Source organism: Gekko japonicus, unplaced genomic scaffold, assembly GCF_001447785.1.
Source record: "Gekko japonicus isolate JY-2015 unplaced genomic scaffold, Gekko_japonicus_V1.1 scaffold100, whole genome shotgun sequence".
NCBI classification, from domain to species: Eukaryota; Metazoa; Chordata; class Lepidosauria; order Squamata; family Gekkonidae; genus Gekko; species Gekko japonicus.
Window position 1 is genome coordinate 184797 of NW_015167060.1, and position 17910 is coordinate 202706.

The 17910-nt window shown below is 44.2% G+C and overlaps 2 protein-coding genes across 4 annotated transcripts; one reads left to right on the forward strand and one right to left on the reverse strand.

Annotated features, from left to right (window-relative positions):
- Positions 1–57: 57 nt before the first annotated feature.
- On the forward strand, positions 58–4867 carry NHP2 (NHP2 ribonucleoprotein). The gene is made up of 3 exons (XM_015412497.1): positions 58–267; positions 390–459; positions 4231–4867. Exons 1-3 carry the CDS (start codon positions 111–113, stop codon positions 4382–4384), a joined length of 381 nt encoding a protein of 126 aa, XP_015267983.1. The 5' UTR covers positions 58–110; the 3' UTR covers positions 4385–4867.
- A 425-nt stretch (positions 4868–5292) lies between these two features.
- On the reverse strand, positions 5293–17562 carry RMND5B (required for meiotic nuclear division 5 homolog B). Of its 3 annotated transcripts, none has more exons than XM_015412519.1 (10): positions 17470–17562; positions 16895–17060; positions 14312–14457; positions 11053–11187; positions 10607–10707; positions 8425–8591; positions 7889–8054; positions 7711–7813; positions 7438–7523; positions 5293–6911 (listed from the first exon to the last, which is right to left on the reverse strand). In XM_015412519.1, exons 2-10 carry the CDS (start codon positions 17031–17033, stop codon positions 6848–6850), a joined length of 1107 nt encoding a protein of 368 aa, XP_015268005.1. In that variant the 5' UTR covers positions 17034–17060; positions 17470–17562; the 3' UTR covers positions 5293–6847. The 3 variants fall into 3 exon arrangements, with proteins under 3 accessions (XP_015268005.1, XP_015268003.1, XP_015268004.1); XM_015412517.1 differs by having other exon boundaries at positions 7438–7592; XM_015412518.1 differs by lacking the exon at positions 17470–17562 and adding an exon at positions 17150–17391 and having other exon boundaries at positions 7438–7592.
- Positions 17563–17910: the final 348 nt, after the last annotated feature.

Sequence of the window (17910 nt, forward strand, 5' to 3'; positions counted from 1 at the left end):
CATGATTTTGCTCGTCTATGGTATTTTTTCACCCAGAGTTCTTTGGTGTGGCACGGAACAGGAAGTGCAGCTAAAAAGGCACGTGGGTTGGTGGGTCTTCCTTTGCAATCATGGGTCGAAGCAAGCATCAGGAATCTGGGGAAGCGCCGGAGCCGGAGGCAGCCCCGGAACGGTCTTACCACGAGCTGGTGGAGAATGTGAATGCGATTTCGCGGCCGCTGGCCTCTCGTAAACTCACGCGCAAGCTGTACAAATGCGCCAAAAAAGGTGCGGGGGAGTCCGAGGGAAGGCGGACGTGGAGGGGCTGATGTCAGGGGTGGAAAGAATTCCTGTTGGGGGTTCTCAGGCCACTGAGGCTTCGTGCTGAATATTTCCCATTTCGTTTATAGCGGCGAAGCATAAACAGATCCGGCAAGGCGTGAAAGAGGTCCAGAGGTTTATCAACAAAGGCGAGAAGGGGTAAGGGCGTCCGTGATTTCGTCAACATTTTCTACTTTCTTCTTTGTCTGGCCTACAAAATATGTTGAGCTCTCGTCTGTTACTCTTTGTACGAATTCCATAAGAGTAGCCGTGTTAGCCTGTTGCAGCAAAATAAACAGGAGTCCAGCAGCACCTTCAAAACTTATAGATCCCAGAGTAAGCTTTCTGAGCCAGAGCACACTTCATCACGTGCATTTGATACAGTTGTTCCATTAGGCAATTTGTACGTTTTATGAAGGGATTTCTGACACACAAAAGTTCATGGTGGAATAATGTTTCTTTCTTTATTTGGTCTTTTCATTTTTCTTGTCATTCCTCAAGACTCACCTTTTTTCTAAAGGCTTTGGAACAACAGTTTGGAGCCAAACTATTCAAGACTGATCATCTCAAAGCCAGGCATGACAAGCAGGAAACAGAGTTCCCAAACACACTGGGGCCTGATTTAAATTGGAATCATGACATGGGGGGGGCGGGCATTAGGCCCCCCCCCCCACACACACACACAGAGAGAGATATTTGTCTAGGCTGAAATGGCCCTGGAGATACATGTGCAGTGTTCAGTGTACTTGTAGCCCAGCAGTGGGGCAAATAATGTTCCTGGGGCTGTTTCAGGCTGGGAAAATCGGGAACCCCATTCTGGCTTGTGCTGAAACCTCTCATAGAATCTGGCTTTTATTCTATACTTCACTGAAACTTAAGAGTGGAATCCTAAGAAAAGTTACTCTGGTCGAAGCCCATTGATTTCAACGGGAGTAACTCTGTTTAGGACAGCACGGTAAGTTTAAGTAGGTATAACTGGAATCAGGCCTGTAGCCATGATTTTTTAATGTGGGGGGGCCTTTTAAAAAATGGTGGGCACTGAAATTCACGCAGGGGCAAAGACATTTACCAATCAAGGCCCCCCCTCCCCCCGTGCTTTGCTCTCCTTGCCTCGGTGGGGGCTGACCAAATGCCAAAGACTCCAGCTTTGCTCTCCAGTTCCAGCTCGGGGACTGGAGCCCCTGGCCCCAGTTCCCCTTCCCTGGCTGAGGATGTCTCATGCATCGCCTTAGCAAGACCCTCAGCTATTGCCCACTCACTCAGCGCCTCTGTGCTGCCTTCCCGTTTCCCAGCCCCCAACTGGCCTCCTGACAGGACTCCAAGGGATAGGAGCCTGCCTGCAAGAGAGAGGGGGACACTGGTTGACTTAGGACCCCTGGGGGTGCCCAGGAGAAACCTTCTCACAACCCTATCCCTCCAGGCCTGCAAGGGTCTCCGCTGTGTGTGAGGAGCGGGGGTCTCTCAGTCGAGGGAGAGGCATCACAGAGCCCAGGTTCCTCTGGCCAGTCCAGCTCTTCCCCTGCCCCATCCTCTCCGTTGATTCGCCCTCCCGCACACACACCCTGCTTCTACCTCAAAACATTTAAAGTTTAGATGCTTTGGGGAGAAGCAGGGTTGTGTGACTCCACTCCAAGCTGTGAATTCATGGTTCAGAGTGCAGGTGTGTGCTAGGCCCCCCCCCCCCTTCTCCCATTTAAAGCAAGTTGCTGGGGGGGGGGGGGGGGGGGGGTTGGCAAGATCATTTGTCTTGCACTGGTGGAAAACTGGTGGGATCCAGGCTACTCAATAATGAGGAAAAGGGCTATTGTGGAAGTGTCCTTTGATTCTGGGTATTGCTTGGGCATACTACATGTTGTAGCAGTCAGGACGTATCATATCTTCTATACTTACTGGAATGAATAGATACTAGCACTTTTATCTAAAAGCCTTCACAATGATATGGAAATGTTTTCAAGCTACAGTCATTTTAAGCAATTGAGATCTTTGAACTGGGAGGGATAGCCCCAATTACTCTAGCTGTGATTTTCAATGGATTGTGAGGATAGTCAGGTGCTGATTGTGGAAGACTTAGTACCTCCTTCTCTAATTGATAGGCATATAATCAGCTTTTTTGGTTTTCTTTTGTTAATTAGATTGCTGCATCTGGACTAGGGTTGCCGTATCTGAACAAGCCGGTGGGGGACTTGCTGGGTCACTACAGGAGAAGGGAGGGAAGAGGCATGTCATGCCTGCATCATCTCTGGGGGCAGTGCTCTGGTATTTGGGCAAAACTCTGGTTTGAAGCTAATTCTACCATAGAGGCTTGCCCCAAAACCAGTGCCCCCCCCCCATGTCACCGACGTGCCTACATCACTTCTGGGTGACGTTAGTATGTTGCGTTTGGGGTAGTAACTGTCTCCCACCAGCCAGTTGGCAGTGCTGGAAGCCGGGGGGGATCCCCTGCATGCCAGTGGGGTCTGGCAACCCTTATCTGGACTGCCATAGATTAATAAATGCACCACTAATAGGTGGTTAAACTATTATATTATTTTTTACTTTGATTTTTACCCTGCCCTACCCCACCAAGGCAGGCTCAGGGCGGCTTACCAATAAAACAACAGTATATGGACAAAGCTGCGCCACAAGTTGCTTTTCACTATTCCAAGCATATGGGAGACCCACCCCAAGCAAACAGGAGATATTTGAATATATTATGCATTTGGGCCATGGGTCATTACAGTATTTTTTGTTGTTGTTTATACTGTATAGGATATAGCTGGAAGGCACATGATCATAGCTGAAGCTAGGCGCATCTGCTCAGTGCTCAGACAGGGTTTCTAGGAAGCCTGCTGTAAGCAAACTTGTTCCATTATAAAAGAAAGATGGAGTAGAGCCAGTGTGGCGTAGTGATTAGTGTCAAACTAGGATCTGGGAGACAAAGGTTTGCATTTCCACTCTGCCATGGAAACTTGCTGGGTGGCCACTGACACTTTCAGCCCAGCTTACCTCACAGGGTTGTTGTGAGGATAAAAATGGAAGAGAGGACAATGATGTAAGCCACTTTGGTCTACATTGGGGGGGAAAGGTGGGGTATAAATGAAGTAAATAATACAAACGCAGTGATCTTACATGTCAGACCAGAATAACTAGCATGACAAAAACTTTCTCTTTTTAAGTAAAAACTCAGCAATTGGGGTTGAGCAGTTGGTTAGAAACTGTTTAAAACTAGAAACGCAGTGATCTTACATGTCAGACCAGCAGAATAACTGTAGCATGACAAAAACTGTCTCTTTTTAAGTAAAAACTCAGCAGTTGGGGTTGAGCAGTTGGTTAGAAACTGTTTAAAACTAGACCCTAAGTTCTTCCCTGGCCTAGACTCAGATATTAAATCAGCTGAGAAGGGATGACCAAGGACTTTAGTACTAGATCCTCTCTACAGATAATCTTGTTTAAACCACGGGTGTTACTGTCTGGCAGCACAAAGCTGTGCAATACTGGCAAATACGATTGCCTGTATTTAAATCAGCCAGATTATCTTCACAGTAATGCTGTTGTTTACCATGATGCAGCCATAGTCAGAATCTCAAAAACCTGCACCATAGGAAGGCAATCTTGCCTTACTGTATTAGAAGTGTGGGTTGTCATTTTTTTAAAAACTACACATTAACCCTCTTATCGGTACACTATTGCTGAAATCTTTTCCATTTCATCTGCTCATTCTCATGAGTTCTGTATTACAGTCTCTTATGAGCCGTTACTTTTATCAGGTAGACCTGCATCCTGAAACTTACCTTTCACATTAGTACTCTGAAACAGGGGCCCACTTAAAATGCATCTCAGCATGACCATATTGTACATGTGAATCGGCCTGTAGAGTGCTGTTGCAATAGTGGAGATATGTGTTTGTTGTGGGCTAATGGGAAACTGTTGTGAGTGATCTGGGAAATGAATTTTGCTTTCCTGTGGTTTCTCTTCTCAGGACTTGGGATTAGCTGTAGGTACAAAACGCCCAACCTGTGTGATCATGATCAAGCCACATGAAGAATACCAAGAAGCCTATGACGAGTGCTTGGAAGAGGTGGAGGCTCTTCCTCTCCCCTTGTGAGGAACATTGAAGGAAGATGCTGTTAAGACTGACGTGACTTGTACCTTCTCTGCAAGAGAGACAGTAGCTGAACATTGATTTAAAACTATGGGTACAGAAGCTGGCTTTGTCCTTTTGTTACCTTTGGAAGAATACTGGAGTTGGTAATACTAGTAAGCCTTAAAAGGCAGACTAATCACTGGCTTTAAAAAATCAGTTACATGTCCTTTAGTAAGTACTGCAGAGTGGTGTGTGTTAGTGACTACATTTTGTGGCAAATCTAGCCTAAGGAGTTAACCATCTCACTCTAAAAGCTAATGTGCTCCTTTTGGGAGTCTTAATACAATTAAAATATTTGTACGATTTCTAAATGTTTTTCAGTGTCTAATTTAACAGATTATGCCCCATGCTAATTGCCCACATTAGGTGTGTCTTCAGTAACTGCTCACCCCACCCCCAGCAGATGGTTTAATATGAACTGTTTGAAAAAAACAAAAATGTCTATCACACCCAGTTTTTCTAAATGTTTTTCAGTGTCTAATTTAACAGATTATGTCCTATGCTAATTGCCCACATTAGGTGTGTCTTCAGTAACTGCTTACCCCACCCCCAGCATATGGTTTAATATACTGACTTGTGTGAACTGTTTGAAAAACAAAAATGTCTATCACACCCAGTTCTTGTGTTTTGCTCTGTAAGCTACAAGACTATTATGTAATGCAAGCAACAGAATGCTGCACCAGAAAAAAAGTACCTACTGCCTTATATCACATGTTGATGGCTTTTCCTTCCCTACAGCATGATTGCCAGTTTGTCCTGGAGGAACTTTATTATTAGTTCTGAGTATAGTTACAATAAAAATCATCCACCAAGTCCATTTGAAAAGAAATTTATTTAGATGTATTTTTTGCCATCCTTCCATAGGTGTGGCAGTTCGGGTGCCCCAAACTGAAGGGAGAAGGGGAAAAAAACAAAACCCTAGGATTACATGCAGTGGGACAAAACCCTTTGTAAAATGAACAGGCCACAACTCAGATGTCAGAAAAAACCATACAATACCCTTGATAAATATAACCTTCTAAAGGCCTGTGGTGATTTTCCCTACTTTACAGGGGTTATTTAAGAACATACCATAGTTACAGCTGTGTTTCTGAAGCACAGTTGGTAGGAACTGGCTCTCATATACGCATGGTTGCTTTTAGGTTGAACAGTTTGCTCTCGTCAGTGGGATCCTTTCTAAAGTCTGTACTGTCCTATAAGCTTAGCAGTTTTCTCCACAGGCCCAGCTCTGGAGTCCTACTTCATACACTACCTCATGTAGCATTTTCCCCACTGCTTCCAGGGAGTTCCCCATAATGATGTGCTATTGGCATTCTGCCTCGAGTTGAACTTAAGAGGCCTCTTCCACTACATACATATACTATATGGATTAACCCACACTGAGCCTTTTTTATCATCGCTTCAAATGATTTTTATCTGTTAAGCTACAGAATTATTTGAAATTGAATTGCTGACATAATTCATTATGAGAAGGAAAGGACTGCATCTTCTTTCCTATATCCATCAAGTTAAGTATTCTAGTGACTGCTACACCAGATTTCACATCCTGTAGTTGTTCCACTTTATACTAATCTATAACAGATCGGAGACCTCCACAAGAGGGTTTCTACCTTTACTGAAAGATACAAGTTGGCTTCTAAGTATGTACTATCAGCAGGTACAAGACCCTTTCTTACAGTTTTCCTGATCTTATCTATGCGCAAGGAGTTTGATAGCAGGAGGCATGCCATAATGACATACCCTTCATATCTAGGTCAGAAGGCTGCACTTTGGGCCAATCTCCATGCTCAAAAGATTCAGAGATCACCTTTGTTAATGTCTCGGCTGTTGCCCTTTTCTCCTTTCCCATGTACTTTAAAACTTTCCTCAGAAGATCAGCACTAAGTTTTAAAGATGCCTTTTTAAACTTAAGATGTAGGCTTCAGTTATTTAAAAAACAAAACACTTTCCCTTTTCAGACACAACTTTTCTCCTTCTTACTGATCAAAACAGAAGATGACAGAGGTTTATTTCCAAGGTATTAAGTGGCAGAAGCAGCTCTTCATCTATTTATTGTGCAACCCTAGCCCCAACAAGAATAGATCTGTGCATGGGTAGAGGGCAGAATATCTTGGTAGGAAGCAGCTGGCTGCTCAGCTAAGCCCTCCCCATGAAGAAGCCTAGGATTGGAAAAAAACATGGTGCCACGTGTACACAATCAATTGCCGTACCTTACAGCACCCATAAGAAACCACTCTCCTCTGACCTAGGAAGCTGCTGTTCTGTCTCACTGAGCAAGCAGCAACTTTTAGGACTACAGCAGTTAGTGCAGCAGGCCAATAGGAACTCCTGCAGGCACGTAAGACCTCCCTTTCAAGCCCTGCCCCAAAAGGTGCTTATTCCCACTGTCCATTTCCCCAACAGCACCTCCAAGACACATCATTATCAAAAGATGAGGCGTTTCCCATCAGCTGGGTTTTGCTCCATAGGGCAATATGGACATTTCAGCCTGCAGAAAAGATACAAAGCAGAGATTAGAAAGAGGAGCTCTGAATGCTGGCCAGTGACAAGTTTTACAAGAGTAGCACGGCACCACGGAGAAAGTGGGAGAGAGGCCCTTCCTGTGGCCTCCCCTGTGCTCCACCAGCAAATCCGATTACCACAGTTCTACTGCACACTTTTCTTGATTCTGCATTGGTAAGAAGAGGGCCAATTTGGCCTTGGGGGCTCCAGGTCCAGATCCCTTCCTTAGCAACTATAGGAGGCAGTGCTAGAGGTTCTCATGACAGCTGGTATAGCACTACCCGGCAGAAAGCAGCAGACAGTGCTGCTGAAGTATGGTGGTGATCCCAAGACACTGAATAAAGGTGAGGAATCTGACTTTCTACATTCTTCAAGGGGGTCTGGGTATCCTACAGCATCTCTCAGTGTGGTTATAGAACAGCTTGGAGATTGTTTAGTAGCATGGTATCTGATTTTTAGATGGGTTTATCACCCAACAATTCTCAAGAACTCCAGGCAAAAACATCACTCACTTCCCTCCGTTGATGAGTTTGTTGAGAGCGTCTCGAGAGATGACATGTCCACAGATGAGCTTAATGGGTGGGTTGGAATCTGTTGTCTGCTGGCGCAAGATAGGGCATGCAAATACTGAATGGTACCAACACTTCATCCCCAGCTCAATCTCAATCTGTTAAGAGTAACAGGAGTATCAGCCCCTTCACAGCTTCTTCCTCAAGGAATTCCCCACCCACAACCTGCAGCTCCTCCATCACAACACCCTTTCCCAGAATGGCTCAGGCACTCACAGGCAGCTCATCCTTGTGGCTCCAGACACCTGTGCACTGTCTCTGCTCAATCACAGCCTTGATGTTCATCAGCACTGGTAGTGCTACACATCCTGCAGCAAAGCTGCAGACAGAGAGAGACAGAGAGAGCTCAGCACTGCCCCACCCTGCTCCCCATCCCACCCACATCAGGCTTTACCTGACACTCAGGGGAGACTCCACTGAGAGGCCCAACAGGGCACAGGCATCACGAGTGAAAGTCTCACAAATCTCAGTCCAGTGGCTGTCATCGAGCAAGTGCCTATATGGAGAGTTCTTTAGGCCCAGGCGCAGGTATACCAGACTCCCCATCATCACCTGAATCTCTAGGTAGCAGGATACAGGAAGCACCACATTAACATGCCTTCAGTAACACAATACTCTGTCCTGTGATCAAATTAGACTCAAGCCAATAATTCCCTTGTTTTCAGGCAAGGGAATCCCACATCTTCCTCTACTAAAAAGGGGAAGCTTATAACTCTTCAGTGCCAAAAGCTCCCCTTTAAAGGACAAACCTGCTATCTGACTTCAGAGGGCTTAGTAAGGTCCACGTTAAATTTTGCCCATCACAACTCCTGATGAGAAAAGCTGAGACAATCTTTCCCACTGGAGGAAATCCTTGCAAGAAAGATAAATCCCTCCCAAGGTAGCCACTCCAAGAGGCAAGTGCCAGAGTAAGCTTCCAAACAGCCTCACCTTGCTGGTGTAGATGAGCAAAAGGCTGGAAATGGCGTGCATAGCTCAGGGCCTCTAGCTCCTTGCCTGGACCACCAGCAAGAAGCCTGATGAAGTGGAGCCGATGTAGCCGGAACTCCAGAGAGCTGTTCAGTTCTGCCAGCTGCTGTCTGTGGAAGATTGCCCAACTGGGCAAAGGACATCCCTTCTTAGTACCAGAGAGAGAACGTGATGGAGTAGTCATCACAGCAAAAGGATATACTTCAAATCACATATTTATAGAGAAGCTTTCTTTCTTGGGGAAGGTAGAGAATACTAGCAATGTCCTCATTCTCTGGACTCACAAAGCTTGCAGAGAGACAAGGAGACAGACCAAGAACAGTATTCACTGGACTTTGTGGAAGGGTTAGACTCAGCGGGAGAAAGGCAAGCACAAGTTCTCAATGCTTGCCCAAGCACAAAGAGAAGAGGTGATGAGCCCCCTAGAGATTTAGTTTGAGGAACAAGCCATGGGTTGGGGCCAGACTAGTGTTTCCACAAGTGCAAGCAATTCCACCCACAGAGCATGATTTTCCTGTACGGGGAGGAAGGGAAGTTATACTTCCCAGCAGAAATCCTTGCACTGAGTCATTTTTAAATTAATTTTTTATTCTTAACAATTCAATATTTCAGAGCATGATTTTCCTGTACGGGGAGGAAGGGAAGTCATACTTCCCAGCAGAAATCCTTGCACTGACATTTTTAAATTATTTTTTTATTTTTAACAATTCAAAATTCGACATATCAGCAAATCAATATTTATATAATCATACACCTTTTGCGATGTTTAAGTTATTATTTTCACTTGTTACAGAATTATTTGAATCTTACATAGTTAAATATCAGAATATGTTCTATTAGAATTTAAAAATAGATCATCTCTTGGTACAGGGGATTCTTAGGTAAAATATCATTTTGTATCATATAACTTATAACTGGACACCAAACTGCTACTTTGTTTTGTGGGGTTTTTTTTAATTGACCGAAGATGCATTGGATGTTTTGAAAGATATTTTACTTAAAATAAAATGATCCCATATTTGATTATACCATTGTTGTAGTGAGGGAGGATTTCTTTCTATTTTTTTGCTATAAGAATACGAGCTACAGAAAGCAAAACTGAAATTAGTTCTTTGTTTCTTCCTTCTATTACAGTATCAGGCCATTTCTCCAAAAGAAAAAAATCAGGAGTACAAGGTAAGTCATTATGAGTAATTTCTTTAATTTGTTGTCCTATTTTTTCCCAGAATTGTTGAATCAGCAGACAAAACCGCCAACAATGCATAAAATCTGCTAATTGTCCACATTGTTTTTTTGCATATTGGTTTGAATGATTTGTTTATTCAATGTAGTGTAGTTGGTGGAAAATACCACCTTGTTAGCATTTTAACTGCTTGGAACCGAATGGGGAGTATTTTGGATATATTACATGATGCGTTCCAAATTGATATCCACTCTTTTTCAGAGAGAAAGGTCTGGATATCTAGTTGCCATTGTTTTTGATATAAGGTTGCTGGTTCTTCTTCACTTCTGTTAATGGATTTGTAACAAGTTGTTATTAATCCCAGAGATTGCTCTTTTTTCTTGTTTAAAAGTAATTCAAATTGAGTCATGGGTCTATTCCTAGTTTGTAATGATGGAAGTAATTCCAGTAAGTGTTTTGAACCACTGTATTTTTTATTTTTTGTTCTAATTTTGCTTTATCTAATATCTCATCATTGTCTAATAAGTGAGCTATTTGATTCTTGCGTCTTGCCATGTTTTAAATTTTTGTTAGTTTTGTGTAGGGACAAACCATTTTTGTAAAGTGTAGGGAGCTTGTTTGGATATCTCTGGAGCTAACTTATCTTTATGTTTGTGCCATGTATTAAGAGAAGTGATCAAATATGGACTGTATTGTTTGTTGGAATTTTTAAGTGAAATCTGTATCCCACAGGGCTTCATATAATGAGTATGGGGTTATAGGGTTTATTTCAATTTGTGTCCAATCTGGCGGTGGTTGTGGTGTGGCAGCTCTTATTGGACTGACAAAAACATTAGCGTGGATCCAACTCTTTTCAAGGATCCTTGTCCTGAAGCATATGCTCTACTCATCTTTTCAGTAAATACAGAAAGGGAAAACCATCCTATGGAGAAAAGCTATGCACGAAGGCTTCATTCCTACCTTAAGGCTGGCTCCAGGTCTTGCTTGTGTAGAGCTTCTAGTATGCTGTTAAGTTCAAGAAATGGTTTTTTGAAATCTATGTCTACATTCATGGTGGACTCCTGTGGACAGAAAATCTAAAAGTTGAATGGGAACACATTTCAGTCTTTTTCACGAAGAAGCAGAGAATGCAGTGGGGAAACAGGAATATCCTCAGTGAGCTTCATCCTTGCAGGCAGGATGGAAGCAGTCAGCTGTGTGTCATAATAAAACCAGTCAGTAGGGTCAGGTAACTCAAGTTGCTGTCTCCCTTGCATTTGAAGGCAAGAAACAGAAATGTCTAGCAGAACCCTGTGTCAGTGCCAAGCAGTGGTCAATAGCACAGAAAAAAATGCAAAGCTATGATCATCCGCTCAGCACACTGTAACAAAGACTATTTGCACTTGTATTTCCTTTAATCCCAGTACCTGACACAGCTCCTCAGCCACTCCAAGCATTCCTTGTTGGTAAAGGTGTTCTATAATGGCCAGCACCAGGATCTGCTTCTCTTGGGATTCCCAGACCATTGCAGGAACAATGCCACATAAATCTGCATCAAAATTCTGGAAGGGGGGGGGGAGAAACAGCCATTCTAGAGTGCTATCAGGAAGCCCCACTAACAATTTTCCAAACCCCAAAGCACACATGTGGGACAGGTTTTTTTTAGTGCTTCCCCCTTCTCCACATAACAATGAATGGATGGCACTGCCGATACAATATTAACCAAGCTTGGCAGTTCCAAAGTTGCAATGAATGGTTTTCATGTGACTATTCCTATGAATTCTGTAATACATGTATGTTTTATCGATTTGTAAAAGGGGTGGGGGAAGAAACAAAACCACAAGTATGTACAACAACCCAAATAAAAATCAAGTTATGAATGCATCTGATTGGTTTTAATTTGCCTGGCACAGCTAAAGCACATGTCTCTCCCACATAGTAGGAAGGATATTGTGACCACCAATCTGATATGAACTAACAAGTAATGCAAGTGATGCTACAGAGAGTGACAGAGAAACTAAGGTGCCCCAGTGACCTCCATGGAAGACAGGTAAATACTGTTGAAGTAGATGGACAACCAATTCCACAGCATAGCATGCACAGTCCCTTTGTTGGTCTTAAAGGTGCCACTGGACTTGAACTTTGTTTTGGGTGTGCTAAAATTACTGTGTGAACAGTTTTCACTGCCTTTAGTCTCACCCCCCCCTTACATTGTTTAAATGTGTTATAGTATGTTTAAATCTTTTCAAGTACTTTTCCAAGAAAAATAAGTTTCCACATAAAGTTTTCTATTTATTTGTGTATAAATCAAAATATACATGCTAAATCACATCACACACTGTTTAAGGCATGGAAAAATTTTCCAGTTCAAACTTTTCTGTAAAACCCATTAACACTGGCACAAAACAACCACCTACTTCCTACCAGCATTGAGTTGCACTGTTACTGGCCAGAAATCACAGCTTAGAGTAAAAACAGGGCAGGCTAAGAGGTTGACACAATGACCACATGAGCTGTTCAGGGTAAGTCTAACCTGCCTAAGTATCTGAGCTTTCAGTTTAAAACAGAGCAAGAGTCTAGCCAAGCTTTCTGTGAAGAAAAAGTCAAAAAATGGTTTTATAAACAGAATGTGGTTATAATTTACTGTCTATAAAAAAGGCAGTTTTATTGCATGGTTTATTTTATGTTTCATTGCATTGCTTATGAATTTCATCATCTGCCTCAACTCTCAGCAAGAAAGGTAGACTATAAACAAAGTCAATAAAAATATTATAAATGTGTGCAGACAGATCCTTTTCTCAGCAAAGGTCTAGTATAGGGACCCCAGTGCCATGGCAGCACTGGCAACTTTCCTGGTGCCCACCAAATGTTTTTAGAAACTGGGCAGGGCCAGATAGGGCTTTTGCACACTAGGGCTTCTGACTGGCCACTGGCCACCTGATTGTCTGTGCAGACTTTTTATAAAGTTGCTTTGGCAGCAGTTGCCACCACAGCACTAATATCTTCACTGTATGACTGAAGGTAAGTTGTGTGTAAGCATTTTAAAACAATATGCTCACTTTAAAGGGAACCCTGTTAAAAAGACTTCTGCCTGAGAGGTTGAAGAATTACTATTCTTTAAAGCCCTACATGGTCAGGGACCTACATACCTGAGGGACCGCCTTTCCCCATATGTCCCCCGGAAAGCACTGTGGTCAGGGGCCCAGAACTGGCTGGCCCTCCCGGGTCTTAAGGAGGCTAGGCTGTCGGTGACCAGGACCAGGGTTTCTTGGTGGCGGCTCCAACCTGGTGGAATGAGCTCCCAGAGGAGATCAGGGCCCTGCGGGACCTTTTACAGTTCTGCAGGGCCTGTAAAACGGAGCTCTTCCACCAGGCTTTTGGGAGCCACTGCCACCACCAATGAAGAACATTGGAGAGGGCCCTGGAGTCCAGAAACTGCCACCAACAGCCTAAAGAACAAAAAGTACTGCTGGAACAACCAAAACGAATACTGTGAGCTGACAGCAAGCTGAGAACTGTGAATTATGGCTGCTACTGTTTATGGATAACAACGATCACTAGCACTTTATTATGGTTTTAGAATTGTTTTAATCGTAAATTATGTTTTTAATGTAATTATCTGTTTGTAAGCCACCCTGAGCCGGCCTTGCCTGGGAGGGCAGTTTAAAAGTTCAAAATAAATAAATAAATAAATACTTATTAGAGTTATGCATCACCCCCAACCCCTGACATTTTGTGGTTGACTCTGCCTTTTGCAGTCAGTATTCCAAAGGTGCCCACAAGGTCAAAAATGTCAAGGACCCCTGGTCTAGTAAATTCTCTGCTGTTCGTAACTCATATTTCTCAGTCTCCCCAAAACAAAATCCCTGGTACTGAAACAAAGTTTAAGTGAAGGCTGGTGGTGAATCAAAACTTGCTCAAGTAATGTTTACCTCACATTATTAACTGCAGTCTGGATAATCAGATTTCTTAGGGGAGGGAAATCTGATATTCCCTAATGCAGAATTCTAGATTTCTGTGTAATACATACAGGGAAAGCTACTGGTTTTGAAACCAAGCAGAACATCTTTCTGCCTGCACAGCAGCAGGCTATTCTGACTGCAGTGTGGGTGTTACCAAAACAAAAAATAATGAGATAAGAAGATATACATTTTGCACCCATTCAGTGGCCAGAGAAAATACGCATTGCATCCATTCATAGTGTCCAGTGCTTCATGAATGAGCTCCATGTTGCATGACTAAAAATAGGGTAACATTTCCTCCTGAAAACCTATCTATACAATAAAGGTTTCCCTTGGTCGAAAGCCAGTCGAGTCCGACTCTAGGGTTGCGGTGCTCATCTCCGTTTCAAAGTCGAAGAGCCAGCGCTGTCCGAAGACGTTTTCCGTGGTCATATGGCCGGCATGACTAAACAGCAAGGCGCACGGAACGCTGTTACCTTCCCACCGAAGTGGTACCTATTTATCTACTTGCAATTTATTGCTTTTGAACTGCTAGGTTGGCAGGAGCTGGGGCCAGAGACGGGAGCTCACTCCGTCATGCGGCAACTCAGGTCTCGAACTGCTGAACTACTGACCTTCGACAGCCTGCAGTTCAGCGTCTTAACCACTTGAGCTACCCGGTTTGAAATGCCTTAGTTCTCATCTTCTTCTTGAAACTCAAACCTAAGCTGATTGAAATACTCACCCGGTCGATTGCCTTGCCAACCCGAGAAATGCTACTATGGATGTCTTTGTGATCTGAAGCTAGATTCTGCACAGTGTCCTTGATCTTCTTACAGCACTGGGACATTACCAGGGACAGTGTGGCAGATAGTGGTGTCCGTTGTAAGGCTGCAATAGGAGAAAGCATCCATATTTTAAGTGCAGATAGTAGTAGAGTTTATAGGCTCTCCCAACAAAACACTTCCTTGACCACAGCTGCCATCTGAAAACAGCTTGGTACAACAGTAACCAAAATTTTTTCCCAGATGTTATGAGTAACTTAGATTCAACAGGACCAAATCCAATGTTTTAGGAAACTTTCTTGTTGTTCAGTCGCACAGTCGAGTCCGACTCTTCGCGACCCCATGGACCAGATCACGCCAGGCCTTACGGTCTTCCGCCGTCCTCTGAAGTTTGCTCAACTTCATGCTCGTTGCATCTATGACACTGTCTAACCATCTCATCCTTTGCCGTCCCCGTCTTCTTTGACCCTCAATCTTTCCCAGCATCAGGGTCTTAGTTTAGGAAACTAGGAAACACATTTTCCCACTGTCTCTATAGAACAAGAGCAGAACTAATTCTAAAAGCCTTACTGCTCACAAATGAATGACAAATACCAATCAGAATACAATACAATACAGGTGGAAGAACATCCCAAACAAGCAGGAGACCTATTTCCTCTCTTCCTCTAATCTGCTAGGAGAAAGATCAACAGATAGGAAGAGAACTGCTACAGCAGGGGTGGCCAAACTGCGGCTTGGGAGCCACATGCGGCTCTTTCACACATATCGTGTGGCTCCCGTCAGGGTGGCCGGGAAAGTGAAGGGGAGCCATGCTTTCCCTCCCTCCCATCTATTTGCTTTCTTTGTTTCTCTCTCTCCACCTCTTTCCTTCTTTCTTTTCACCTCTCTTTCTCTTTCTCTCTGTCTTAGACAAATAAATATCATTAGCAAACAAATATCATTGGAGAAATAAATATCATTATCAATATCTGTTTTTACCCCTTTTGTTTTTATTTTTGGTAGTCTCATTTATAATGTTAATAAAAAGCAAATGTGCATATTTTAAAAATAAAAATGTGTGTGATATTTGTTCATGTCTTGCAGCTCTTAAACAGCTGACATTTATTCTATGTGGCTCTTACACTGAGCAAGTTTGGCCACCCCTATGCTACAGACTCATGTAATACCTCATTCCCAAACCAGCCTACCAATTAAGACCCTCTTCCCAAGTCTTACTGTCTGTGCCCCCACCTGCAGAGGTGAGACGTGAAGACCAGAGGCAGGGCTTTTTCAGTGTTGGCACTTCACCTTTGGAATGCTCTCCCCCTTGAGGCTTGTCTGGCATCTGCTTTACTGTCCTTTTTAAGAGAGTTCAAAACTTTTTTATATACCCAAGCTTTTAAATGAGGGATTCCATCTTTTCAGCTGTGTTCATGGTCTGCTTCTAGGCTGAAGGCTGTTTTCTGAATATTGTTTTAGGCCCCTGAAGGCTGTTTCATGCTGTTTTATGGATTATTCATATTTTTGAATAGAAAATATGCATGAATATGAGGTGCTGTTTTTGAGCCACCTGAAGAAGGTCTGTGGAGAGGCAGCATATATAGGTTTTCTAAATAAACAACATCTTCAAGGCCAGACTATTTGAGGTTTATGCTGCAGTCAGGTGCTAAACACTCCCACATCAGGCCAGATTTCCAAGCTCATCACTCCCAATCATTCAAAAACACCGGGATTTTTTTAAATAGGAGGCAACGTTTTCGGCAACCCTTTAAAAGAAAAAAAAGATCAAAGAGCATTTGACTTTTTTTCTTAGTGGGCTTTGGAAAACATTCTAAGGAGACTGCTGTCTCACCTCGCATGATTCTGCTGTCTTCCACCCTCATTATATTGACTTGTATACTGGACACATTTCAGTCGTGCATAGAGATTGGCCCTGAAGGATATACACTCATGCATCTGAAAGGGTTGCCAACATCAAAGAGCATTTGACTTTTTTTCTTAGCGGGCTTTGGAAAACCTAAGGAGACCACTGCCTCACCTCGCATGATTTTGCTGTCTTCCACGCTCATTATATTGACTTGTATACTGGACACATTTCAGTCGTGCATAGAGATTGGCCCTGAAGGATATACACTCATGCATCTGGCAGTTCAAGACCCGGGTGCCGCATGACGGAGTGAGCTCCCATCTCTAGTTCCAGCTCCTGCCAACCTAGCAGTTTGAAAGCGAGAAATTGCAAGTAGATAAATAGGGACCACTTCGGTGGGAAGGTAACAGCGTTCCGTGCGCCTTGGTGTTTAGTCATGCCGGGCACATGACCACGGAAACGTCTTCGGACAGCGCTGGCTCTTCGGCTTTGAAACGGAGATGAGCACCGCAACCCTAGAGTCGGATTCGACTGGCTTTCGAGCAAGGGAACCTTTACCTTTAAGCCTCGATTAAACGGACAGGGGAACACTTTTTTCTCTCCAGGCAATTGGCAACCCGTTTCTACCCAGTCCTTCCCGCCTCCTCGTTGCCCGTGCCTCCGCCTCCGGGCGGCAGGGGAGAGACGGCCCACGTACCTGCAGTGCTCAGCTCCTCCCTCAGCTGGCTGACGTAAACCAGCAGCTCCTCCAGGCCTCGCTCGCAATGCTGGCCGTAGCAAAGGAACTTCTGCAGCACTTTGTCCAGCTCCCTCTCCACGCAGGCGCACCGCTCCATTGGCCGGGCCTGCCTACTCCGCACGACCTGGAGGCGGAAGAAGAGCGTTCAATCAATCGCCGACCCTACGAGGCGCCCTGGCGAGGAGCAGAGGCGCCCAGCCCCCTAGACCTCACCGTTTGACACTGGCCGTTCCAACCGGGTGGGTGCTAGAAGAATAGCTGGGGCAGGGCGTGTGACAGAGAAGGGGATGCGTGTCAGGATTGGCTGTGTGAACATGGCCTCTCGGAGTCTGGAAGTGCCCACGCTGAGAGGGGTAGGACCCCGGAGACGTCTGCTCGCCATAAACAAAAGCTTGGGCTGGAGAAAGACTGCCCTCTCGCGAAATCATCCCCTCCCGCTGCAATGGCACTTTCCTTTATTGGTAGGTGTAAGGACTGGACTGAGCTATTTCGAGGAAAGCGGGGTGGAGAAGGGAGCATAAGGGGAAACTGACCTGAGAGTTGTGAAACGACAATCCCGGAGAACAGGCTGATGTTATATGTTAACGTCCTCTTTCTCCTGATGCAGTCCTATATGGGTATAAAGTTCTCAAAAGATGGGGCAAACCATTCTCATGTAGATAGGGTGTGCCTGGAATGAACCATAAACTGGTAGCAGCTGGGTGGAACAAACCATGTGGCTGTGGTAAATTAGGGGGTGACGTACCGGACTGGAATGAACCATTTTGTAGCGAATCAGAGCTACTTCTGATTCGAGAACACTGTGTGGAGCCGCAGTGGATGTTAGGCAGTGAGATGGATCAAGTCTCAGAGTTTCCACTGGTGACACAGCCCTGACACCCTTTGCTTAGCTCTTCTGAAGTGCTTTTGTTAATTTATCAACTTTAGGAGTCATAGGACCCTAGAGGCCTTTAATAGTGTTTAGGTTGCATCCC

What these genes read in the sequence shown, in the direction of transcription:
- RMND5B (XM_015412517.1), bottom strand. Translation starts at nt 17,033, where the DNA reads ATGGAGCGGTGCGCCTGCGTGGAGAGGGAGCTGGACAAAGTGCTGCAG. An exon ending in TGGCTGAGGAGCTGTGTCAG is followed by an intron (nt 10,708 to 11,052) that starts GTACTGGGATTA and finishes TTCTGTCCACAG; the next exon opens with GAGTCCACCATGAATGTAGA. An exon ending in AAACTCATCAACGGAGGGAA is followed by an intron (nt 6,912 to 7,437) that starts GTGAGTGATGTT and finishes TCTTTTCTGCAG; the next exon opens with GCTGAAATGTCCATATTGCC.
- NHP2 (XM_015412497.1), top strand. Translation starts at nt 111, where the DNA reads ATGGGTCGAAGCAAGCATCAGGAATCTGGGGAAGCGCCGGAGCCGGAG. An exon ending in GTACAAATGCGCCAAAAAAG is followed by an intron (nt 268 to 389) that starts GTGCGGGGGAGT and finishes TTTCGTTTATAG; the next exon opens with CGGCGAAGCATAAACAGATC. An exon ending in ATCAACAAAGGCGAGAAGGG is followed by an intron (nt 460 to 4,230) that starts GTAAGGGCGTCC and finishes TGGGAAATGAAT; the next exon opens with TTTGCTTTCCTGTGGTTTCT.